Source organism: Microcaecilia unicolor, chromosome 6 (assembly GCF_901765095.1).
Source record: "Microcaecilia unicolor chromosome 6, aMicUni1.1, whole genome shotgun sequence".
Classification (NCBI taxonomy): Eukaryota; Metazoa; Chordata; class Amphibia; order Gymnophiona; family Siphonopidae; genus Microcaecilia; species Microcaecilia unicolor.
Genome location: NC_044036.1, coordinates 37,900,195 through 37,926,841, shown reverse-complemented (window position 1 = coordinate 37,926,841; position 26,647 = coordinate 37,900,195). Strand labels below are relative to the sequence as shown.

Genomic DNA, 26,647 nt, shown 5'->3' with positions numbered 1-26,647 from the left:
CTGAAAGAAGGAAAGCCAGGAGTCAAAATCAGTGAAAAAGGAAGAAAGGGACTTATCAGGGGGTCAATAAATTACTGCTACTCAGAGAGGTAGAGTAGTGACTAGAAGGATGGAGTGGACTTCAAAGGAAGAAAAGCAGTGAGACTGAGGTGGAAGAAGAGGTTGAAATCTACAAGAGAGTGAGAGTAGCAGTCCAACATCACCTCCGCAGCCAACTGGGCGATGTGTATGGGAGAAAAGGTAACCCCCAAGACACAGGGCAGCAGCTGAACCAGTACATAAGTACATAAGTAGTGCCATACTGGGAAAGACCAAAGGTCCATCTAGCCCAGCATCCTGTCACCGACAGTGGCCAATCCAGGTCAAGGGCACCTGGCACGCTCCCCAAACGTAAAAACATTCCAGACAAGTTATACCTAAAAATGCGGAATTTTTCCAAGTCCATTTAATAGCGGTCTATGGACTTGTCCTTTAGGAATCTATCTAACCCCTTTTTAAACTCCGTCAAGCTAACCGCCCGTACCACGTTCTCCGGCAACGAATTCCAGAGTCTAATTACACGTTGGGTGAAGAAAAATTTTCTCCGATTCGTTTTAAATTTACCACACTGTAGCTTCAACTCATGCCCTCTAGTCCTAGTATTTTTGGATAGCGTGAACAGTCGCTTCACATCCACCCGATCCATTCCACTCATTATTTTATACACTTCTATCATATCTCCCCTCAGCCGTCTCTTCTCCAAGCTAAAAAGCCCTAGCCTTCTCAGCCTCTCTTCATAGGAAAGTCGTCCCATCCCCACTATCATTTTCGTCGCCCTTCGCTGTACCTTTTCCAATTCTACTATATCTTTTTTGAGATACGGAGACCAGTACTGAACACAATACTCCAGGTGCGGTCGCACCATGGAGCGATACAACGGCATTATAACATCCGCACTCCTGGACTCCATACCCTTCCTAATAACACCCAACATTCTATTCGCTTTCCTAGCCGCAGCAGCACACTGAGCAGAAGGTTTCAGCGTATCATCGACGACGACACCCAGATCCCTTTCTTGATCCGTAACTCCTAACGCGGAACCTTGCAAGACGTAGCTATAATTCGGGTTCCTCTTACCCACATGCATCACTTTGCACTTGTCAACATTGAACTTCATCTGCCACTTGCACGCCCAATCTCCCAGTCTCGCAAGGTCCTCCTGTAATCGTTCACATTCCTCCTGCGACTTGACGACCCTGAATAATTTTGTGTCATCGGCGAATTTAATTACCTCACTAGTTATTCCCATCTCTAGGTCATTTATAAATACATTAAAAGCAACGGACCCAGCACAGACCCCTGCGGGACCCCACTAACTACCCTCCTCCACTGAGAATACTGGCCACGCAATCCTACTCTCTGCTTCCTATCTTTCAACCAGTTCTTAATCCATAATAATACCCTACCTCCGATTCCATGACTCTGCAATTTCTTCAGGAGTCTTTCGTGCGGCACTTTGTCAAACGCCTTCTGAAAATCCAGATATACAATATCAACCGGCTCCCCATTGTCCACATGTTTGCTTACCCCCTCAAAAAAATGCATTAGATTGGTGAGGCAAGACTTCCCTTCACTAAATCCGTGCTGACTTTGTCTCATCAGTCCATGTTTTTGTATATGCTCTGCAATTTTATTCTTAATAATAGCCTCCACCATCTTGCCCGGCACCGACGTCAGACTCACCGGTCTATAATTTCCCGGATCTCCTCTGGAACCCTTCTTAAAAATCGGAGTAACATTGGCTACCCTCCAGTCTTCCGGTACTACACTCGATTTTAGTCTTCAGAGCAAAGCCAAGTCTCAGTTAGTACAAACAGATGAAGAGTACGAGAGATAAAAAGGTCATGGATGTAGGCAAGCTTGTTGGAGACAGAGCGGGAATTCCACAGGGCACATGAGAAAAGCAGAGAAGGGGAAAGGAGAGGAACAAAAATAAGACTTGAGACATTGTGGTGTGATCTGCATGAGTAGGGTGACAGCTGAGTTGGAAGACTATAATTGGGACTGATATCCCCAGCAGAGAGCAGGAGAAGGAGCAAGAGAATACGGAGAACAGTAGCAAAGACATGATGTCAGAGATGAAGATGAGATGAACTCAGGCAGAATGGAGATGGTTCAATGAAAGGAAGAAAATGTTGAAGCTTGAGAGCTGAAAGGAGAAAATAAAAGGGATGGTGAGGTGATGAAAGCAGAAGGTGGGAAATGTGGTTCTGAGGTATGCAGTGGTTTCAGATGGAGAAAGAAATTGAGAAAAGTCAGTATGAAGAAGAGAAATTGCACTGGAACCATTGGAAATAGAAGACAGGAAAATAAAAACTTGCAGAGATGAAATGCTTTGTGCACCTGGAACAGAAGCTCCGAGTGGATCGGGGTGGACCTGAAAGTCACCCCAGAGAATGCTGTGAATAGCCAGATGGGCTGTAAGACCTCCAAAACGCCTGGTAGGTGGCTGGTGGGAACACTGGGCACCTGGAGCAGGGGGCCCTGAGTGGATCAGGGTAGACCTGGGAATCAACCTGGAGAAAACTGGGATGAGCAGCAAGACCTCCACAGCACCAGACTCTTGTTTTGTGTGTTTGTACACATCAAGCCATGATATTGAAATATTTAATAGTGGTACTAATAATATAAGTCTGCTCTTCTGTTACAGATTGTTTTAGAGGCTGAGTTGTGATTTCTTGCAGCTTTACCCAATTATACTAAGAGGCTTATTTTCAAAGCACTTAGCCTCCCAAAGTTCCATAGAAACCTATGGAACTTAGCCTCCCAAAGTGCTTTGAAAATATGCCTCCATGTGGTTCTGTTCTGAAGAGCAAACGCTTTCCTGGTTTTCATCAATGTCTTTTGTTTGTTTCTTGTTCTTCGTCTTCTTGTTTTTGACTAGAATCTAGTAACAAACAGTAGGGACTGTCTACTATGTACACTGCTGCACACATCTGGTATGCGCTATGCAAACCATGGTAGTAATAATAATAATACAAGAAACAGCAAGACTACCAGTGTGAAAATAAGGGAAATAGGCTGCACGCCTCTCGAGCCTGAGAGAAGGGCTTCTTCTGTGCGTCTGAGTGTGTCTCTTTGGTTAGAAATACTATCTGAATAGCAGTGACTGCCATCCTGGGCCAGCTCACAGTTCTTTTCTTTCTTTGGTGCCTCTGAATGAAGAAGATAGTCAACACTATTTGGCCAACTGGCTAAGTCCTCTGAAGCAGTCCCCTCCCCCCCCCCCCCCACCAGTCACCTGAGGCATGCAATTCCCTCTCTCTCCCACCTGATCTTCTTTAGGCTTGTAGGTTCTTACCCCCCCTCCCCCCCATACAACTCCCACCAGAACTAATAAACTGTGGGGCCCAACAATCCCTCCATCTCCCCATCTGATGTCTTCACACAAACTGTGGCAGGATGCCCCTCCTGATCTTCCTCAAACTCACCATAACCTCCCAAGAAAGCTTAATGCCAAGCCAGGGTCGGCGTTAAGGGTGGGCAAACAGGGCAATTGCCCTGGGCACCTATATCAATGTAGGCCCTAAACCTGCCTGAAGCTGAAAGAGCGACAATCTACAAGCAAGCTTTGGGGCCCCCTTTCTAGTATCTGCTCTGGACCCCATCAAATCTAGCATCAGCCCTGTGCCAAGCTGTAGATCTCTTACCTTCTACCAACTTGGGAAGGAAGTTATCAAGATGTGGTAAAAGATGAACTTTTAATTGTTGGATTATTTGTAGTAAATAATTAGCAGATCTTAGTACACACAGCTTCAGCTTTAGAAATGTTAATTTCTTTCTTCATCTCTCTCTCATTCACCCCTGAATAATTCACTGCTGAGTCACTTTAAAGTTGAAGTAACAAAACATCTGTTTACTCACAGTTTGTAGTTAGATTATAATCAGACAGGCTTATATATACATATTATTATACATTTGTATTATCAGCTCCTTCCATGTGCTTAGATGGTAATGGATGCTCACACCACCATAGATCCTCTCAGGTTAGGAGAGATCATGAGCTCCATGTGCTCCATGTGCTGCATGTGCTGCATCTAACCCCCACAGGAAGTTGCATAGCAGTGTGACCTCTCTAAGTAATTCACATCAGAGGTCACAGAGTAATCACAGAGAAATAATAGGTGACAGGCAATGCATGTAAAAATACAATACATTCCAACAAACCCCTTCTCATGCATAACTGTCATGCAATTATTTATTCATACAAAGTCCAAGCTTTATACGCAGATTCACAAAATGTTCTCTGGGTAACGGTTTGGTCATGATGTCAGCTGTCATCTCACTGGTGTGACAATAGTGTAGACTGATGACCCCTTCTTTCGCCAACTCTCGCACGTTGTGGTATTTCGTTGCGATGTGCTTGGTGCGTGACTGAACCTTGTCATTCTGTGACAGTCGGATGCAGCTCTGATTATCTTCCATTATCTGGATTGGTCTCTTTTCAGCTATACCAAAATCCAGCATAAGTTTTTCAATCCACATCAGTTCTCTGCACGCTTCCGATACGGTCACATATTCAGCTTCTATAGAAGACAAACTCACAATACTTTGTTTATGACTGGCCCATGAAATTTGTACATTTCCATACATAAACACATATCCACTTGTGGATTTATAATCAGAATGATCCCCTGCCCAATCTGAATCACAGTAACATATTAGTTTTGGATTACTATTGGCTGAAATCTTTAATTTACAATCAATGGTACCCTTTAAATACCTTACCATCCTTTTAACTGCAGTCCAATCTGATTTGGTAGGTGAGCTGACCCTTCTGCTCAAAATTCCTACTGCATTTGCTATATCAGCCCTGTATGTGGTAGCTAGATATAAAAGCTTACCTATGGCTGATCTATATTGGATGTTATCTGGTAAAGGTTCTCTTACTGTTTCATCCTTCAGAAAATCAGTGATCATGGGAGTGCTTACAACTTGGGCATCTTGCATACCTAAACTTTCAATAAGCTCATTTATTTTCTGCTTCTGGCTTAGAAGATAAGAACCATCATTTTGTTTCTCAATTTCTATACCAAGATAGTATGACACATTACCAAGTTCTTTTATCTCAACATTGTGGTTTAAACACTTTACAATGTCCTTGTACTCTTGCTCACTTTTGCTTGCAATGAGCAGATCATCAACAAAAGCTAAAATGTATGCATATTGTCCATTTGTGCACCTAGTGTATAAGCATTTATCTGCTTCACCTTGCTTAAATCCTAAATTTGTCAATATTTCATGCAATTTATCATTCCAACATTCTGCACTTTGCTTTAATCCACAAAGACCTTTGTTTAATTTACACACTAGCTGTCTTTGTTTTGTATTTATGAAACCTGTTGGCTGTTCCATGTACAAGTCTTCAGTTATATCTCCGTGAAGAAACGCTGTTTTCACATCAATGTGTTTGACTTGCATGCCTTTTGAGACTGCAATGCTCAGAAGTGTTCTAATTGTCGTGTGTTTCACTACAGGTGCAAACACTTCATCAAAATCTTCTCCATATTTTTGAAGATATCCCTTTGCCACTAATCTGGCTTTATACCTTTCCACTTTTCCTTGTGCATTCCTTTTTAACTTGAATACCCATTTGCATCCTATAGCTTTCTTGCCAGGAGGTAATTTTGTAAGAATCCAAGTATTATTTTTATCCAATGCATCAATTTCTTCTTGTGCAGCTTTATGCCATTCAGCAGCTTCTTCTGCTGGCATTTTCTCAATCTCATCCCATGTTAAGGGCTCTTGAGCTTCTGCTGACTTTGTTAGGTAAGACAGTCTTGGGGGTGGAACACCTTTGTTTTCCCTGGATGAGCGTCTGACAACAGGTTGGTCTGACCTTTCCGCATCCTCTAAATCTGAGAGTCCTTCTCCAATTGATTCCCCTTCTCCAACTGTACTGTCTTCTTCAATGATCCTTTCTGTGTCTGCTTCCTCTGCCTGTTCGTCGTTAGATACAGATGAGTTGCTTTCAGACATCTGCCTTGGTATGGCATTTATATACACTGGCATGTCTATTATGGTTCTAGTTTCATATTCTGGATGATAAGGCTCATCTGGGATAATCCAGCCTTTATCAACCCTTTTGTTTTCATCAAAATATGTAACATGTCTTATGCCAACAATGCCAGTTTTCAGATTCAAAATTCTATATCCTTTGTGTCCTGGAGTATAGCCAACTAAAATGCCCCTTTCTGTTGTGGAATCCAGCTTATGCCTTCTTTGCTTTGGTACATGAGCATATGCTGTACTTCCAAATGTTCTTATGTGTGACAGGTTTGGCTTCCTACCATGCCATGTCTCATGTGGTGTGCGCTCAGCGCCTTTAGTTGGCATTCTGTTTTGTAGGTACACTGCTGTGAGAATGGCTTCCCCCCATAGTCTTTTAGGGAGATTGCTATCTGACAGCATACATCTGGTCATTTCCACAAGTGACCTAAATTTTCTCTCTGCAACAGAATTTTGCTCTGGTGTATAAGCTACTGTTGTGATATGTTGAATGCCTTCTTGTTCTAGAAATGTGCGCACGCTTTGTGAAGTGAACTCACCACCATTGTCGGTCTGAAGAACCTTTGGTTTTCTTTCAAATTTATTGCTCACCATGGCTACGTATTTCTTCAGCATGTCTGTGACTTGACTTTTCTCTTTCAGCAAATAGGCCACACAATATCTAGAGAAATCATCCAAGAATATTAGCACAAATCTGTTATTTCCCAATGATGGGATATTAAACGGTCCACATAAGTCACTGTGTATTAAGTCCAGCACTTTATTACTCCTATTTCCTGTGTATGCAGGAAATGAGGGTCTTACACCTTTTTGAGTAACACAGTCTATGCATTTCTCCATTTTACCAGCATCTGCACTTATCTGAATGCCGGTGGCCAGTTGCTTACTGTAAAGATCCTGGATCACCTTAGAATCACGATGTCCCAGGCGGCGGTGCCAGATTTCCAGACTACATTTACCATCATTCTTCCTTACTTGCGCCATATGTGAGGCTTCACCTGAAATGCTCAGTTTATAAACATCATTATGCATAAAAGCTTCAGCATACACTTCATCATTTTTAGAGATTGTGCACTTACTGTTTTCAAAATGAATCACAAATCCCTTCTTATCTAATGTAGATACACTAAGCATATTGCAAACTGCTTGGGGAATATACAAGACATCACTTACAGGAATTTCTTTAACTTCATTAGACACTTTGCATTTTAAGAATCCAATACCTTTTGCTTGGATCTTAGCAGTCCCTGCGTTTGCAGTTTTAAGAATACCTTCCTCTGGACACATTTCCTGAAAGAAATTCTTACAATTGGTTAAATGGCATGTGCTCCCTGAATCCAAAATCCAAGTACTTTCATTTGAATTATTATTTACCATAGTCAAAGATTTTTCTGCCATTAGAAAGCCCTTGTGTTTATCTTTGTCCTTCATACATTTCCTGGTTTGAGAATTCTTTAGTTCCATTGGCTTAGGTGAGCTAGAGGGAGTGTTTTGTGTTTCCTTACACCATTTAGATACATGTCCCTCCTTTCCACATGAGTAGCAAATCAGCTTGCCCTTGGGTGGAGTTTTCCCATAGCTCCGCCTTCCTCTGTTCTTTGCCAAGAAATTTGTTTCATTTCTCTCTGACTTGCTTTGAGAACACATCTCCTCAGAATCATTTATTATGCATTCCTGCCTTAGTTTTAATGTTGTCTGTTCAAAAGATTGCCCTTCAATGGCCTCATTTACAGACCTAAAAACATCAAACTTCTTTGATAGTGAGGTAAAAAGAAATGCTCTTTTCAATGCATCACACATGGGAATTCCAGAAAGTTCTAGCTTTTGAAATGAAGACATAAGATGCATAATGTGATCATTACATTTACTTTTATCCCTTAATTTGGTTTCATTCAACTCTGCCAGCCAAATTGGTTGCTGCTTTGCATATGTAGTTGCATACATAGTTCTCAGTTTATATAAAATGTCCTTTGGTGTATCTTTTCCCTCCACTAATATGGCTTGTTTCTCTGAGAGAGCTTCCAAAAGCATGCACTTCACATAATAGTTTGCATTGTCCCATTCAGCCATATTTTCAGCTGTTCTGTCTTGGTCTAAGCATATATCTAATCTTTTTGCTCGAAGGAAACATATGAATCTTAATTCCCACTGCTGATAATTAAACTCAGTTAATCTAGGCACCTTGAGAGAATAGAAAAATGGTGAATTTCTTCCCTCAGCCATTTTCTTAGCCTTCTGTCTGCTGTGTGGGGGGGAGAGAGAGACAGACTGAATCTTTCCTTTAAAACTTAAGAGAAAAAAAAATGTGGCCTTTTTTTCTGCCTGGTAATATTTCTCTTCTTTTTCAATTCCTGGACCCTGGGCCCATAACCCTTTTGTTGGATTATTTGTAGTAAATAATTAGCAGATCTTAGTACACACAGCTTCAGCTTTAGAAATGTTAATTTCTTTCTTCATCTCTCTCTCATTCACCCCTGAATAATTCACTGCTGAGTCACTTTAAAGTTGAAGTAACAAAACATCTGTTTACTCACAGTTTGTAGTTAGATTATAATCAGACAGGCTTATATATACATATTATTATACATTTGTATTATCAGCTCCTTCCATGTGCTTAGATGGTAATGGATGCTCACACCACCATAGATCCTCTCAGGTTAGGAGAGATCATGAGCTCCATGTGCTCCATGTGCTGCATGTGCTGCATCTAACCCCCACAGGAAGTTGCATAGCAGTGTGACCTCTCTAAGTAATTCACATCAGAGGTCACAGAGTAATCACAGAGAAATAATAGGTGACAGGCAATGCATGTAAAAATACAATACATTCCAACATTAATGCACCTTGATTTACCATGCGAATCACTGGCCTGTAGTATCTCTATACCTTGCTGACTCTCATGCTGCTTGCAATCCACCTTGCAAGCAGCGCTATTCCAGTGGCCTGGGAGCACTGGTTCTTAAAGAGCAGCCTAATGCTTCCAGGCTGTATCTTAAAGGGATTGCAGAGCTGGCCCCTCACCTCGATCAGCATCAGAAACCCCCCCCCCCCCATGCACTCACAAGGCCCCCGAGCCCCCAATCAGAAGCCCCAACCCCCGCTGCATAAGACCCTGAACTCTTATCAGAAGTCCTCCTCCCACTCATAAACCCCATTCACCAAATGAACTCCCTCCCCAACCCCCATGGAACTTGGGCCTACCCCTAGTGGTCTAGGAGGCTCCTGGACAGTTCTTGTGAGACTGCTGCTAGAGGTCATGGCAGCCATTTTGATGAGGGAGCCAGCCTAGGCAGGAATGACTGGGCATCACTCCTGTGCTGAAGACCACTGGACTACTAATGAGTGCAACGGTAGACCCAGGGGGGGGAGCCTACAAGAGTTGGGGGTGGAGGGCTAGCAAGGGATCCTTGCCATTGGGGGGAATGGAAGAAGGGAGGGCCTTGTTCTGGGGGGGGGGGGAGGGGAGGGGAATAGGGGCCTCTGTTCATCTGGGTAGGGGAGAGGGAGGAAAGGACTTAACATCTCCTTATGTGGGTCCTAACTGAATATTGGTCAGTCCTGGTGGCAAGAAACAGTTTGCTCAGCCCTGATTATTCAGTGTCAGTAACCAGACATGGACCAGCATTGAATATCGGGGTCTTATTCTGCCCACAATGGTCAGGGTTTCAAAAATAACACTCACTGCTGACGGCTGAATATTGAGTAGGTTAGTTTTCGCTCTTAACATGCAGTAAGTGCAAATCCTACCACAGATTAGTAAAGGAGCACCCAGGTTTATAGCACCCTGTGTTTCCAGCATAATTATTGCTGTGGTTTCTCAAGGCCATGCCGGCCATAGAATAAAACCACCTTTCTCTGGACCATCTTTTCTCGAGTGTTGACAGTGTGCTTACCGTGCCCAGCAGCAAACAATTGTTTCAAAGAAGCAAAGGCGAAGAAAAACAGAAGGAAAACAGTATATTGATCTGTTGTCTAGACAGATATGCATCTGCTATCATATTGCAGACATTATTCAAACCAGTGAGGCCTGGGATATGCAAAATGAGATATTCTGTATATATATTGAACACAGCGTGAGTTCTTAAACAAAGGTCATAAGCTGACTGCTACAGAAAGATGAATCAGAATGGTGACCTGAACTCTCACAGCATTTTATAATATACCATAAATAACCAAAGAAGTATGTCTTCTTACTAATCTTAACTCTGATTTTCTTGCCACCTACATTTCAAAACTAGAAAGCACTCCGTGAACTGTAGGTGTAATTCATTTGTGTCTATATTGGACTGAAGGCAGTAGTAGCCAGATTAGCGAAGTGATAATGAGGTGACGATCAAGCTCTCTGCATAGAATCTAAAAGGTAAGCTTACAGTTCTGTCACTGCATATGTTAACGTTTTGTACAGAACAGCAGAAATGTATACAGGATAACTCTCTATAGATCATTGGGGGAGGGGGGGGGGCGTCTACAACTGGACCAATAGTGGAGGAGTAGCCTAATGATTACAGCATCAGGTTGACAACCAAGGAAGCTTGGTTCAACTCCTGAAGCTGCTCCTTGTGATTTTGTTCAAATCCTTCATTTCCTCCAGTACAAATTTAAAGGCGATTGTATAAGTTGGTGCCTATATGTACATGCCACTTGTGTGCATCAGAGGCACCAAAATTGGCAGTTATGTGCAGGGGGCGTAGCCAGACTTCAGTGGGAGAGGGGTCCAGAGCCAGAGATGAGGGGGCACATTTAGCCCCTCCGGTGCCGCCGACCCCTCTGCCACTTGTGACCCCCCCCCCCCGGCGGCATCGCCCCCGTCCCTTTCGACCCCCCTCCCACCGCCGCCAAGGGTCCCCAACCCCCGCCAGCCGAAGTCCCCTTCAGCGCCGGTCTCCGAGTCTGGCGCATTCGCTGACCTGGATTCTGTTTCTGTGAGTCCTGGTGTCCTGCACGTATGTGCAGGACGTCAGGACTCACAGAAACAGAATCCAGATCAGCAACGCGCTGGAGACCGGTGCTGAAGAAGATTTCACCTGGCAGGGGTTGGGGACCCCCGCCAGCAAAGGTACCTGACGGCGGGGGAGGGTTGGTGGTGGCGGGAGGGGGGGAAGTCGAATGTGGGAGGGGAGGGTCGGTGGCGGAGGGGTGAAAGCAGGGGGGCCAGCTCTAAATCTGCGGGGGCCCATGCCCCCGTGGCCCCACCTAGCTATGACCCTGGTTATGTGCATTAGTGCACTAGGCGTTGTTCTATAAGATCACACCTAAGTGCTATAGCGTGTAACTGCAAGGGGATGTGAATGTGGGTGGAGCACAGGTGGCCTACGGGCGTGTCTCTAACTTGCACACATAACTTATAGGACACTTTAATTTACGCACTTAGGCTCATCTATACATGGTCATTGTTTTAGTGTCATATTTCAATTTAAGCACGTCAATTCAAGGTTATCCTACTATTCCCTAACAGTGTCTGGCAGCACAGATGCCATTACAAAGCTGGTGCACCTAAATAGAGGTACCAAATTATGGAACTGTCCTCTTAGACCAGGGGTTCTCAGTCCAGTCCTGGGCAGAGGCGTAGACAGACCTCGATTTGAGAGGGGCATGAGCTGAAAGTGGGGGAGGCACATTTTACCCCGACTCCCTGCTGCTGTCGACCCCCACTGTAACCCCACCTACCTGGGCTGGTGGGGGTCCCCAAGCACAACCAGCGGAAGCTTTTCTGCAGTGATATTCACCACCGCGCTACCTGCCCTGCTTTCCCACTCCAGCGCACATGCTCGTTTTTAGTGAAACTGAGCAAGCACCAAGCTTACACATGCTCAATTTCACTAAAAACAAGCATGCACCCAGGGGAGGGGGAAAGCAGGGCAGGCAGCAAATATCGCTGCAAAGAAAGCTTCTGCTGGTGGGGCTTGGGGACCCCCACCAGCCAAACCAGGAGACCTTGGGGGGGCCCAAACCCAAATGGGAGGGGCTCAGGCCCCCAGTGGCTATGTAACTTGTCCTGGGACACACCAAGCCAGTCAGGTTTTCAGGATATCCACATGAATGAATATGCATGAAAGAGATCTGCATACACTACCTCCACTGTATGCAAATCTATCTTGTGCCTTGCTTTTTAAATAAAGTGTTCTTCCTAATTCCCAGATCCTCCCTCCCTTCCACCCAATATTTTATTCAAAAAGAGTTGAGGAGCAACCTGGCTCATCTGATGTCTGAAAACAATTGCCCCTCCCCCCACAAAAGATCCTACTGCTGAACCACTAGGGAGACACAACTTTACCACCTAGTGATCTAGTATCCAGCATTGCTCTGGCTGGGAATCAGGCGTCAACATTTCTACAAGTCAATGGACGAGAAGGTAGGGAGGGCCTGGGGGTACAATTCATCTGCTTTATCATCTGCGGGGGGGGGGGGGGGGGGGGGGGAAGGGGCAATTTCCAGCTTCAGGCACATACAGAGTTGGCTTTGTTTAGACCAGCTATCTGTACTTCCAACTCTGTGCTCCTAAGTTGAACATCTGGAGGATAAATTTATAAGGGGATGTGTATAATACATACCTACTTGAGTGTATTTTAGTCATTTAAATGACGACATGGTCACATACATGCATCAATGACCTCTTATACAACAGCAACGGCACAAAAGTGAATGCTTTGAAAAGTTGGCATGAACATTGTCGAGAGGCATGCACAGGGGTAAAAATTGGGCACAGCACATAAGAATGTGGGAAGATGATAGAATGCTATAATTTATACATATACTTGAAAAATACGCTGGTACGTTAGTAATACTAAGACAAGTAGATGGCCACTTGTACATGCATAAAATAGCCATAACACAGGCATCTTATAAGGCATTTTAACTTGGTGTCGCCTCTTAAAATTATCTCGCTAGTGCTGAAAATCAATGCTAGGTGTCTAACTTCTCTCCCTCAATTAATTCCACCCAAAATTAGATCAACTAATTCAGCCATTTAGCCCTGGTAAACGTTCATAGATGTTGATCTAGACGTCTTTATTTAGTCTGCTAGATCCCTTAAATTCACTTCATATTTCCCTTTTCCTCCAGGAATCTTAATTTATCTTTCCTGCTCAACAAATTAATAAAAAAAAAGAAAGGGAAAGATTTTCCTTGGATTCTAGGAATATTTACATATTACCAAAAACATTATATGGTATCTTCTTGCCACTGCATATGTTAACAACCATTTGTAAATTAATTTAAAATGTTTTCTTACATTTAGGAACCCCACCTGTCCAGCCTGCTGGCCAGCATCGGGACAGACAAGTTGGACAAACTCTTTCAGAGTCTCCTGAGGATGATAGCGGATTGCTGGGTGGGAGAAGTATGGCCCGGGCTGTTGAATAATAGGTGATGTTGGAAAGTGAAGGGTCGATGGTGTTGCATGTGGACTTGCTACAGGAAAGAAAAAAAAAATACAATAGTTTAAAATACAAGTCAACAGCTTATGAATACATTTGTAATGAAATAGTTCCTTAGTTAGTTTTAGAAAAAGACTATAAAATCTATGAATTCAAATTTGAAGGATCTTATCAATGTTTCTTATAGGAGAAACTGGTTCGATTCTTCTGTCCCCTTCTCCATCAACTGCCTTCACTCCTTTAGATACCTGATTCTTCTCCACGCCAGTTTTCCCAGAAAAAAAAGGGTAATTACTCTCCCCCTGCTTGGGAAACTGTCCTGTTGTTTCCCTCAGTGGTGTGAAAATGAGGAAGCCTGACAAGATTTAGCAAAAATTAAAATCATCTCGGTACTTTACACCACTCTATAAACGGTGCTCGACTCATGGTGAAATTTATAGAATAGTGCTCAGTGCACACTTTTTTCAGTGCCCAAATTTTAGTGCCATTTAGTGAATCCCATGTGAACAATATGTTTGCCCTTCAGGAGATGAACATAAGCTTGTAGATGGACAGAGGTCATATAAAAAAGTATGTGGAGCTTAAATTCACAATTCGGCTAAAGCTTTTAATATGTCAAATCTCTATTAAAAACAAAAAAAACCCGACCTCCTTCCATAGCAAAGGAATTAGAATTATATTGCCAACCTACCAAGAAACTCTAAACCACATGAAGCGTGTTTCCTTATATCCCCCTTTAACCTGGGGAATCTATATTTTAATTCATGAAACAATGAGACCCACCATTTCAGACCTCCATGGAGCCATGACCCACCGCAGATTCCTTTCTGTAGCACATGGGTGTGGGAGTCTGGGAACAAGAAGGCCTTCAATATCATTATAATTTTATATTCCTTGTGATGGGTAGAGGGAAATAATGGTTCTCCTTGCTTCAGGCAAGCATAAATAAATATTTGAAGGCTCATGTAACTCTGGTTTTCCTGAAGTTCACTTGAGACTGCTAAGGCTTTTTGCTTTAGAACTGAATGGATAATGTGTGAGGGACTGTCACAGTCATATCAATATTATAATAATTCTTCTACTGGGGCTGTGCAATTGTGAGCCACATCTGTTGCATGTTATATTAGATTACTGGCACCCTTTCTGTGTTTTCTTCGTTATGGCACAGAACAGTTAAAGATTATTGTAATGCTGTCTGCATGCAATTGTTTGATTATGAAGATGGCTCTTGTCTGTTCCTTTCACTGTTGACTTGTAGTAGCTGGTGCGAGTAACAAATTATTCATAAAACAAGTCCTACTAATGGATATGATCATCACTTCCCAGAGATTTAAAAAAAAAAAAAAAAGAAAAAGAAAACAAACTGAGGGATCATATAACAGATTGGAGACAGCCTTACTTCTAAGCCATGAGGAGATGGTTAACCCTACTTGGACTTGGATGCTGAAAAATTATCATTTTTAACAGCGCTATTAAATCAGTCATAAAAGAAAACAGGTAACCAGCACAATTCCAGCTCAGAGAGTGTTGTAAAACGTGACTCCATGCCCAGATTTAGGAGTACACAATGAGGCATATTTTCAAAGCACTTTGGGAGGCTAAGTTCCATAGGTTTCTATGGAACTTTGGGAGGCTAAGTGCTTTGAAAATAAGCCTCAATGTAGGCCACTGCCTAGGGTGCTAAATTTTGACGACATCACACACTTAGGTGAAAAAATAACTGATTCCGCTTGTTCTAGAGCCGTGTGCCATAGCCCATTGGCCTCTGGTCTTCACTACTACTTATCATTTCTATAGTGCTGGTACACATACACAGCACTGTACACAAACATGTAAGAGACAGTCCCTTCTCAATAGACTTTACAATATATTCAAAACAGACAAATATGTGATTAAGGAGTGGTTATTGAACAGATGAATAAGGAGTTAAGAGTTAAAAGCAGCCTCAAAAAGGTGAGCTTTTGTGCCGACTCAGGAAGTCTATTCCAGGCCTACTGTGCAGCAAGGTAGAAGGAATGGAGTCTGGTGTTGGCAGTGGAGGAGATTGATATATATAAGAATGACTTACCTGCCGATTAGAGTTCCTGGGGAGGGGTGTAGGAAGTGATACTGAGGATCTGCAGAATGCATGCACTTGTAAATCCATAAAAAGAGTTTGAACTGTATACGGAAATGGATAGGGGGCCAACGGAGTGACTTGAGGTGAGGGGTTATGTGAGTGTAGCGACACTGAGGGAAGGTGAGTCGTGCAGCAGAATTTTGAACAAATAGAAGGGGAGGTGATGAAACTGTGTATAAGGGATTTTTGGTAGTGTGTTCAGAAAGGTAGGGACAAATCCTGGTGAAGTTACAGAGAAAGAAACAACCCCCCCCCCCCCCCCCAATATTCAGCCAGCGGCGGTCAGCGTTTTTTTAAACGCTGATCATTGCCAGTTAAATTATCCCCCGATATTCAGTGCCAAGCCATGTCCAGGCACTGGCACTGAATATTGGGGGCCAATTTGGGGCGGGCAGGCTGCTGCAGCTTATGCAGGCCTGGCCGATATTCAGCTGAGATGTCACGGCAGCCATTCTGCAAAGGTGCCACAAGGAGCAGGAGCAAGGGGGCTCTGCTCCTGCCCCCAATGATCACCACTGGAACACTAGGGATTAAGGTAGGCCTGGGGGGGTGGGCCCTGCAGGGACTCCGGGAGGGTTGGATGGGGACGGATGGCATTTGTTTGGGGGAGAGTGGCTTGTGGCCGCTGGTTGGGAAGGGGAAGGAGAGGGGAGGGAATGTGACACATCGGGGGCTCATGGGGGGACTTCAGTTTTAAAAACAAAACAATCGGGTCCCAGCCCAATATTCAGCCAGAGCCCACATAAGCTTAAGTGGGTGAATTTAGGCTGTCCTAAATTCACCTGCTTAAGCTTATGTGGCTGTGAGCTGAATATTGCCAGCACACGCATAAGCCCCGGCTCCTCCCCAACACACACCCCTGGTCCGCCCCTGACCGTCCTACTTTTTTTTGTGCTGGTCAGAGGTGATATTCAGCGGCACTGCCCTGGTTAGTGCCCCTGAATATCAGCAGTTAGGCGGGGACAGGTGATTTAAGCAGGCCAGAGCCTCTCCAGCCCGCTTAAATTGCTTTGAATATTGGCCCCTATAGGTTTTAGTAATTTGTTGGATATATGCAGAGAAAGAGAAGAGTCAAAGATGACCTGAGAAGACAGGAAGCGTCATCCACAGAAACAGAGAATGAGGGAAGAGGAGAGGTGGGTTTAGACAGAAAGATAAAAAGCTTAGTCTTGGCCATGTTCTGTTTCAGATGGCAGTGGGAGAATCAGACAGCAATGCCAGACATGCAGGTTGAGATTAGGCCTGGATTCCTGGTGAAATTTCTGGGAACTATCAGCATAAAGATGGTACAGAAAACCACAAGAGGAGATCAGAGCACCAAGGGAACAAGTATACAGAGAGAAGAGGTCCCAAAATACAGCCCTGAGGCACATCAACTGATAGTGGGACAGAAGTGGAGGAGAATTCACCAGAGTAAACACTAAAAATGCAATGGAAGTGATAAGAAGAAAACCAAGACAGAACAGAACCTCAACATCCAAGTGAGGACAGGAGTAAATGGTGATCAACAGGGTCAAAAGCAGCAGACAGGTCAAGAAGGATGAGGATAGAGTAAAGGCCCTTGGATCTGGCCAGAAACAGGTTACTGAAAATGCTGGCAAGAGCTGCTTCTGTAGAATGTAGAGGGTGAAAGCTGGATTGTAATGGATTAAGAATAGTTTGGGATGAAAGCAAGACAGTAGCAGTGAACAGCACGTTCAAGAAGCCTGGATGCGAAAAGAGGGAGGGAAATCGTCAAGAAGCAGGTAGGGTGCAGTGAAGTTTTTTTTTTTTTTGAGGAGTGCTGTAATCATTGCATGTTTGAAGGCATCAGAACCAGTTACAGTGGAAAGTGATAAATTGAGGATATAACAGAAGGGAGGACAGTAGGAGAAACAGAGCTCAATACACGGGTGGGAATGGAATCAGAGGAACAAGCAGAGAGTTTGGAGAAAGATGTGCAGTTTCTGGCTCTGTGATTTTAGAAAAGGCAGGTGTTGAAGGAAGGTTCTGAGAATGAAGTGGAGGAAAAGGAAATGGAGGTGACCTGGTGGAGAACTCAAGATTAACATCTCCCAGTCCCACCCTTTCACTGTGCAATCTTCAGAAAGGATGACACCCAACTCATTCTCTTATCTCAACTAACTGCTCACCAGGTCTACTTATACCAAACTCTTAAATCCAGCCCTGCTTGATATTTTAGTTATTTCTTTTCACCTGACTGCTTCCATTTGGCTCTCCTGAATGTCTCTAAGCTCTGCTTGCTGTAAATTCTCTCACAGCTGCGTGGTGATGTATGCGCAAGTTTTAAATCATGCCAGATATTTCTCTCCCCGATTATTTTTCCATGCACTTGGGTGTCATGATCGACCATGTTAGAAGGCTTACTGGCCATACCATCGTGCTGGCTGGTGTGAATGGCTTTCAAACACCACCTAACAGCTGTGTTTATCAGAACAATAAAGACCGACTTTTTTAATAAGGGGACCTGGCAAAAATCCAAGTTCCTGAGGGAAGCCTGCACCTCTGTGCATAAAGCAAAATGCAAGGAATTAAAAAATAATTCTAAAACATTAAATTTCGTCTTTTAATAAGGAGTATAATCAAAGCAGTTAGTCAAAACAATCAGTACATCTTCTGGTACTTGTTGGGAATATTTTAACAGTAACCATTAGAAGGGAAGACTGACTGATATTCAGCCCCATAAGATACAGAAAGGAAAATTTTCAAACACTAAACTGATCTTGAATAGTGAAGGTGGTTGCCATGTTAGTCTACTTGGCTAAGAAGAAATCAACAGCCAAGTTTTAGGAGACGACTTTCCCACTGGGCTAGACGAGTACATTTAAGGCTGACTTTCAAGAGACAGAACCCTTCCACCAAGTCAATGCAAAATAAGCTGAAGATGATGCCCAATTGAACGAGTAAATTACAGGCTGTATTACAAAGTTGTAAGGAGCTATACTGTAAAATGATTGGGATGGCAGTACAAAAACTCGAGGGTCCTTTTATAAAGCGTCGGTAAGCCCAACGCAGGCTTACTGCACGTTAACCCAGAACTAGCGCTGGCCCAACGCAGCCGTTGGTGATAGTTCTGCCTCAAGTGTGCACCACTTCTGGTGCACTGGAATTTTTTTTTACTTTATAGCGTGAAACTAACCCAGCAGTAATCGAGCATCACCACGCGCTGCCCAGTTACCGCCAGGTTACTGCAGGAGCCTCACCACCACCTCAATGGTAAGTGCGCCCCCCTGCATGGCCACGTGGTAAGAGTTGTAAGCCACACTGAGCCCGCAAATAGGTGGGAAAATGTGGGATACAAATGCAAATAAATAAATAAATAATCTTACCGCATGGCCATATTTTTAGGGGCTTTTTACCCGCTCCAGTAAAAAGGGCCCTTGACGTGCTAGAAAAATGGTCCCTGCCACTACCGCCGGGCCCTTTTTCCCACAGCTTAGTAGTAGGACCCATTGGGGTCTTGACATAATTAAAAAAAGAAGAAAAAAAAAGAGAGCAAGCCAGCTGGTCACTGTACTACCAAGATCCATCCGAACACTGAATGACTATCTACCGTTTAGAAAAATGTTGAAAACTCACCTCTTTAAACAAGCTTACCCAAACGTCCCGAATTAACCTTATAAGCACGCCCTCGTGACCCTGTTTCGATGTTGTTTATATCTTAAACCATGTCTCCCAATATCCTTCATGCTTACCCCCTTGTCTTTTTTCCTTCACCATCTTCTTCCTTACACCATACCCCTCCCTTTCCCTTTTACTTATCCTATCCTTGTAGCACCTTTCCATGGTCGTATTACATATTATTAAGTCCTTTATTCTATGGTTACTATAGTTTGTAATATTCTCCTTGCTAGACTTGTAATTTGTTTATTATGTAAGCCGCATTGCACCTGCTATGTGTGGGAAAGCGTGGGGTACAAATGTAATAAATAAATAAACTACAAGTCTACACTCCATGAAACAAGACTGCGAAGGTAATCTACACATTTCCTAAAGTGCATTAAGTTTTTGCACTTACTGCAACTTAAGAGCAAAAATTAACATGTCAATATGTTAACGTCAATTCATACTTATATACCGTTTCCCTCCCCAAATGGGTCCAGGGCGGTTTACAATGATCTAGAGTTAAAACAATTCATAATACAATACAAAACCAAAATACATAAAATCAATTACATTTCATCATAAACAAGATAAGGTTAAGAAAACAAACAGGTATTAATTTTCTTCTGAAAGGAAAGATCACCAGTTACTGTTCTAATGCTAGTAGACAGCGCATTTCAGAAAGGGATCATAAAAATCATCAAAATGCGTTTTCGCTATCCTATGGAATTGAACTTCTTTCAAGGCAACTGAGCGGAATATCAGCAAACTGGGGGAGATTCTATATATGGTGCCTAAAAAATCCACATGGAAAGCACTTCCGACTAAACGTATTCTATAAGTGGCGGTATAGAGAATACGCTTAGTCAATGTCCTGGCGCCTAAAACTACACGCCTCCATTTACACCAATGAAAACGTGGCGTAAAACCCGCACGTAGATTCAGATGCAGAAGGCCATATTCTATAACTATGCGCGTAAATTTCAAAATGCCCATAACCACGCCCCTTGCTGGCTTTGTGCGTTAGAAGTTAGGCGCACTGCATTACACAATACGCTTAGTGAGTTGTTCGTGTAAATTCTTATTAGTGCCAATTAGTGCTCATCAACATTTAAACACAACAGGACGATACGGTTCTGCTTTCCATTAAGCACTGTTTCGGAACTTGTGATTGGTGAAATAAGATGCTGCATTTCTGTTTCTCATACCGTAGGGGCTTTTCTTCTTCTTCATTCCATACATGGTAAAGTAATACTACGCACTCACTGTAAAAGCTGCAGTACCATGCTGCAGTAATTCACTTAACTTTAATGTGATTTATGGTTCCATCAACAGGGGGAGGCTGAAAATCTGGATCTGGTGCTTAAAACGTGGGTTACATATTTAAAGCATTAATGCACTTAGGGCCTGATTTACTAAGGGGGGGGGGGGGTTCATTCTGTGCCTACAGTACAAAAAGTTAGTAAATATGGTCCTAAAAGACATTGTTTGAGTAAAAATATGCAAGCATGAAAAAGAGATTACATTAAAAACTGTACAGTCCAGAGTGTAACTAAACTGACCTATACAAGAAAGATGAACAAGTTACCATCTTGAATGCGTCACTCAATATGCTTGCAGACACTGTGTCACTTCTACAAAATGTGATAATGGCACATAATACAGTATAGCCCCATTTACAGGCTGGAAAGGAAATGAGGTGGGTATCGTATTCCAGCTGGTGCTGTGGCAAAGGTGGCATAGAATAATGGAGAATAGGGGAATGGGGATAATTATATAAAGTGGGCATCAACATTTAGGTATCAATACTGGCATATACCTGTGTAAGTGTACATACATACCTGTATAACAGTGGGGTAGCTAGGGGTGGGCCTAGATGGGTACAGGTCCACCCTGACTTGGCTTAGACTCATCCTTTCTGGCCCCCACAAAACAGTTCAGCAGTGGCTGACTCACTCCCTTCTCTCCCTTCTCTCCCTCTCTTCCACATTTGGAACAGGCACTTGAGTTTGCACGCCCATGGCTCAGCAACTTCCCTATCTCTCGCTGAACCTCCCCCTTCCCGGTGTACATAATTACCTTCAAAGGCAGCAGCAGTGATGCACATCCACTGCTGGAGCTGGCCTCTCAGGTGGTTCCCTCTGCCATGCCGAACCCTCACTGACATCACTTCCTGTTTCCTCTGTGGTGAGGACGCAGCAGAGGGAAGCCTGCAAGGCCGGCGTAGGCAGTGGGTATGTGTTACTGCTGCTGTCCATGAAAGAGCTGAGGTATATTGGGGGGGGGAGTTGCTGGGTTGCAGGCGGGGGCAAATGTTGGGCTGCGAGTGGGGATAAATGCAAGATCTGGGGGTGGAGAAGAGGGAGAGAGATGCAGGACAAAGGAGGGGGGGAGCTTGCCCAACTTAACTATGGGCCCACCCAAAATGACAAGTCTGGCTATGCTACGGCTGTGCAAATACCAATAATCTGACTATTCGCTGTTCTGTAACTATTCATATATCTTCCACAGCACACAATTTACAGGTACGCATTCACATGGTCTGGACAGGGCTCACACTCGGATTTATTATTTATAACCTGACCTTATCTAGGGAGGAGAACAAAGAAAATATACATAAAATCACATAAATACAACATTCATAACAAAATTTTTCTAACATAAACAAAACTAATCAGATACTAATGAAGTCCAATCTTCTCAAGATGTCAAATAATCAGTCCAGTAAGAATGTGGTAAGCCAAACAAAGCAAGTGTGCATTTCCTGATTCTAAAGGCGAGCATTTACACCAACTCTATGGCTCCTAACCACATCTGTACGTATATACCCGGTTACCCTAGTATTCTATAAAGAAAAGCAGGTACCTACTTTCCTTTATAGAACAGACTCCTCATAAGCTCCGCTTTAGAAAACTGCCCTCATAAAGGACATTTCATGAAGTGTTTCAGTTCAGGCAGCCAAGCCATGGAATTCATTAGCAGCCTTATTTCTCTCTATATGAGGCTCAACATCCCTCAACACGCAAAACTGTTCTAGTGTAATACTCCCTTAGGTTTTTCCAGCTCAAAATGCACAACCCTGCATGTTTTAGCATTAAATTTTAGCTGCCAAATTCTAAACAATTCTTCAAATTTTGCTAGATCTTTCCTTATGTTATCTACACCTTTCTAGGTTTCTACCCTATTGTAGATTTTGGTATCATCTGCCAAGAGACAAACCTTGCATAAGTACATAAGCATCGCCATGCTGGGACAGACCAAGGGTCCATCGAGCCCAGCACCTTGTCACCGACCAAAAGAACAAGCAATTTGTCCTGCCCATCCTATAAAAACTGTATTCCCTCGTCCATTCAATAACATTCTATGGCTTTTATCCTCCAGGAAGCCGTCCAACCCTTTTTTGAAGTCCGCTAAGTTAACCGCCTTGACCACCTTTTCCGGCAGCGAATTCCAGAGTTTAACTACACATTGAGTGAAGAAAAATTTCCTCCGATTCGTTTAAATTTACCACACTGCAGCTTCATCGCATGCCCCCTTGTCCTAGTATTTTTGGAAAGCATACAACCCTTCCAAAATATCACTTGCAACAATGTTAAAAATAACCAGTAACAACCAATCCTAGCGGCACACCACTGTTAATACCCTTATCCTCAGAGTAAACTCCATTTACCACTACATTTGGTTTTCTCCTACTCAACCAGTCAGTCATTTAGAGCATATACTAATGGTGATCATTTTATTTATAACTCGCTTATGTGGAACCATGTCAAAGGCTTTGCTGAAAACTAAATACACCACATCTAATGCTCTCCCTCAATCTATTGATTTATTTCGGATTCTTGATATACAACTACAAGGCCTGCACATAGGTATCTACGCAGTTTACACAACAGTGAAAATAACAATAATCAAGTGGTTACAAAAATACTATAGGTTTAAGAGACAGAGAGAGAAAGAGACAGGAGAGAGAAATCAAAGACTCCTGTCTAGTTGTGTTTGAAGGAAAAGGAAAAAAAAGGTGAGCTTTGAGGGGTTGCTTGAAAGCAGGAATGGAGGATTGGTTTCTGATGAATAATGGAAAGTCATTCCAGAGTTTGGGCCCATTGCAATGAAATGCTGCGTGGCGGGTACTGGACAGGCAAAGCTGGGCAGGTGAAGGTAACGTCAAAACGTTGTTACTGGTAGAGCAGAGGGAGCGAAGTGGGGCATAGGGAATAAGGAGTTTGCTGAGGTAGCTAGGTGCCGAGGGAGACCTAGATTTGTAAATGAGAAGCAGAGTTTTGAAAATAGTGGTGTTCAGAGTGGAGGAGGGGGGTGACACGGTCAAAACGGTGAGCGTTGTACAATAAATTAACAGCTGTTGATTGTACTAGATGGAGAAGTTTGAGAGAAGAGAGGGGGAGACCAGCGTAGAGCGAATGACAATAGTCAAGGTGAGAAATGACAAGTGTAAGAATGAGGGGCTGAGTAAGACTTGCAGGAAGGAATAAGCGAATTGTGAGTACTCTGTGAAGGGCAAAGAAAGCAGAACGGAGAACAGAGTCAATCTGAGGTTTAAATGTGAGACCAGAATCAAAGGCGATACCCAAGATACCCCTAAGAGGAATGGAAGAGCCACTGAGTAGTGGCAGAGAGGGAAGCCCACATCCAGTGCAAGGGAAAAAGATAGATTCACATTTAGCCAAACAAAACGGGGGTGGGGGTGGGGGTGGGGGGAAATGTTTCCACTGCAGTCAAACAAACCAACAGGGAGTGGAAGAGTCCAGAGGAAAAGTTCCAAGAAAACCAGAAGTTCAATATCTTCGAAAACAAAAAAATGTTTATTCTCCAATAAAACAACGCAGGATGCATAGACAATTCTGACCCAACACGGGCCATGTCTTGGCAATAGGCCTTCTTCAGGGCTCCTAACTGTAGATAACGCAATTAGAAACAGGGAGACTAGCACTAGTGCAAGCACGGCACAGAGCCTCAGCAACAAAGTGGCATTGAAGTTGTGTAGACGTTTAGCAACATTGAGATATAGAAGGTTGCTAACCAGGTGGATACTTGAGATAACAGAAATTAATCAGATTCATCTGACAATACCTAAACCCATATTGCCTTGGATACTTCATCCACTGGATTTCAGAAACTGCACTAATCTCTCTATTAGCAGCGTTTCCATTAATCTCTTCCTTCCTTCTGCTTTTTTTTTTTTTTGTTACATTTGTACCCCACGCTTTCCCACTCATGGCAGGCTCAATGCAGCTTACATGGGGCAATGGAGGGTTAAGTGACTTGCCCAGAGTTGCAAGGAGCTGCCTGTGCCTGAAGTAGGAATTGAACTCAGTTCCCCAGGATCAAAGTCCACCACCCTAACCACTAGGCCACTCCTCCACTGTTGCTACTACTCCACTAGCAACATGCAACATTCCATGTAGAAGTCGGCCCTTGCAGATCACCAATGTGGCCGTGCAGGCTTCTGCTTCTGTGAGTCTGACGTCCTGACTCACAGAAACAGAAGCCTGCACAGCCTTCTACATGGAATGTTGCTAGTGGAATAGCAGCAACATTCCATGTAGACTCTCCAATAGTAGCAACATTCCATGTACAGTCTCCAATAGTATCTATTTTATTTTTGTTACATTTGTACCCCGCACTTTCCCACTCATGGCAGGCTCAATGCGGCTTACATGGGGCAATGGAGGGTTAAGTGACTTGCCCAGAGTCACAAGGAGCTGCCTTTGCCTGAAGTGGGAATCAAACCCAGTTCCCCAGGACCAAAGTCCACCACCCTAACCACTAGGCCACTCCTCCACTCCACTTTTGTGGAGAGGGATCACATTCACCCTAATCCAGTCCTCCAGGACCATTCCCAACTCTAAGATCAGTCAATGGAGCTGCCAGAACTTCTTTAAGTATCTCATATGACCCCACTGATTTGTCTACTTTTAGTTTAGCTAACTCCTCACAAACACAATCTTCTGAAAACTGTTTGAGGTCTACCTCACTTCCATTCCTATATGTGTTTGCTTTTTATGGTCCTGCTCCTGGCCCTTCACTTGTGAACACAGAACAGAAATAGTATCCGTCGAGTAATTCTGCTTGATCTTCATTAGCTTCTACAACATTCCTCTGCTGTACCTTGTGGAACCCTTCTTCCTAGAAAAGTCACAGGACGGGTGCTAGTTAAACTCATTAAAATAACGCCAGAGATGCAATTTTATTACAGAGTTCCTACATTTAGTTTAGCTCTAGTTTTATCCTTTTTTGTCAGATCTGCAACAGTCTTTAAAAGTGCTGTGAAATATCAGTGCATCTGCAGGCCCACTTCTGATAGAACGTAGAAATCTGAATTGATATCTCCAGGCCAGGATGACTACAAATCAAGCGGAATTTTAGAAAAATGATCTGCTGACAGAGCCTTTTCTAAAATACATGCAAGAATGCATGTGTATTTGCCCTACACGTGCAGCGGGAGCAGCCATTTTACAATGATACAAGGTGAAAACTTGAACGGAAGAATGTGGCAACTTACACATACAAACTGGTATTTCACAACTTATACATGAAAATTACACATGCAAGTTATGAAATGGCAACTTGCATGTGTAATTTAGTTATACTAATAATGAGCTGAAAAGTACTTAACTATCGCAGTCTATACGATATCAGGAAATAAATTATACTTTTTTCTTATTTAAAGTGGAGAAAACAACCTCAGTAGTCAAAGCTTGGCAGCAGTGTAATAATAGCACTCAATTCCAGCGTCAAATTGACTCCGTTCTTATCACCGGTCTGAAAACTCCACTCGCGTGTAAGTAAGGGCTCTAAATGGGGGTTGAATTTATCCCATTAGAGAATAATATGTTCAACACGTGATGTTAGGCAATTGCTTGAATGACAATAGTTACTTAGCTTTAACAATTTCGCCCAACGGGGCTCACCGTTTCACTATTACGATTAGCTTCCTCAGGGGGCCAAGTAACTGTTGGCAAGTCACACTGCCTTATACATTGACGTCCAAGGCTTCCATGGCTTTTCATTTCCAGTATCATGGAAGCCTTGGACGTCAATGTATAAGGCAGTGTGACTTGCCGACAGTTACTTGGCCCCCTGAGGAAGCTAATCTTAATAGTGAAACGGTGAGCCCCGTTGGGCGAAATTGTTAACAGCTTTGTCAAGAGAAAGTTCCTCGTATCCGGTCTTGTTTCTTTGACAACAGATACAGTCTGGGGACCAGAAAAGTGCTCTGGCGGTCTGTTAATGCGAAACAGGCTCCTGTCGGGATCAAATGTATACCTGGGACTAAATACAGATAAGTGGCACAGATGAAGTTCTTGTTTTTGTTGAATGATCGCACAATAATGTGTGAAGATATTTGATGATTTCCTGCAATCGATAGAAGCTTAAATAAGAAGTGCTGTAATTTAAACGCAGTTATTGAACTGGCAGTGTACATTAGTATGTACAAGTAGAGTTATACGACAAAAAACAAAAAAAGTGTTGAAGAGAGCAC

At 43.2% G+C, this 26,647-nt stretch overlaps 1 protein-coding gene across 4 annotated transcripts in view; it reads right to left on the bottom strand.

Moving 5' to 3' along the window:
- NFIA (nuclear factor I A) overlaps nt 1–26,647 on the bottom strand; it is a 649,330-nt gene that overhangs the window by 119,647 nt on the left and 503,036 nt on the right. For 2 of the 4 annotated variants that reach the window (XM_030206347.1, XM_030206349.1), the window contains one exon: nt 13,280–13,458. In XM_030206347.1, the coding sequence (XP_030062207.1) occupies nt 13,280–13,458 (179 nt within the window). The remainder of the gene's footprint in view (nt 1–13,279; nt 13,459–26,647) is intronic. The other 2 variants (XM_030206348.1, XM_030206350.1) reach the window with 1 other exon arrangement.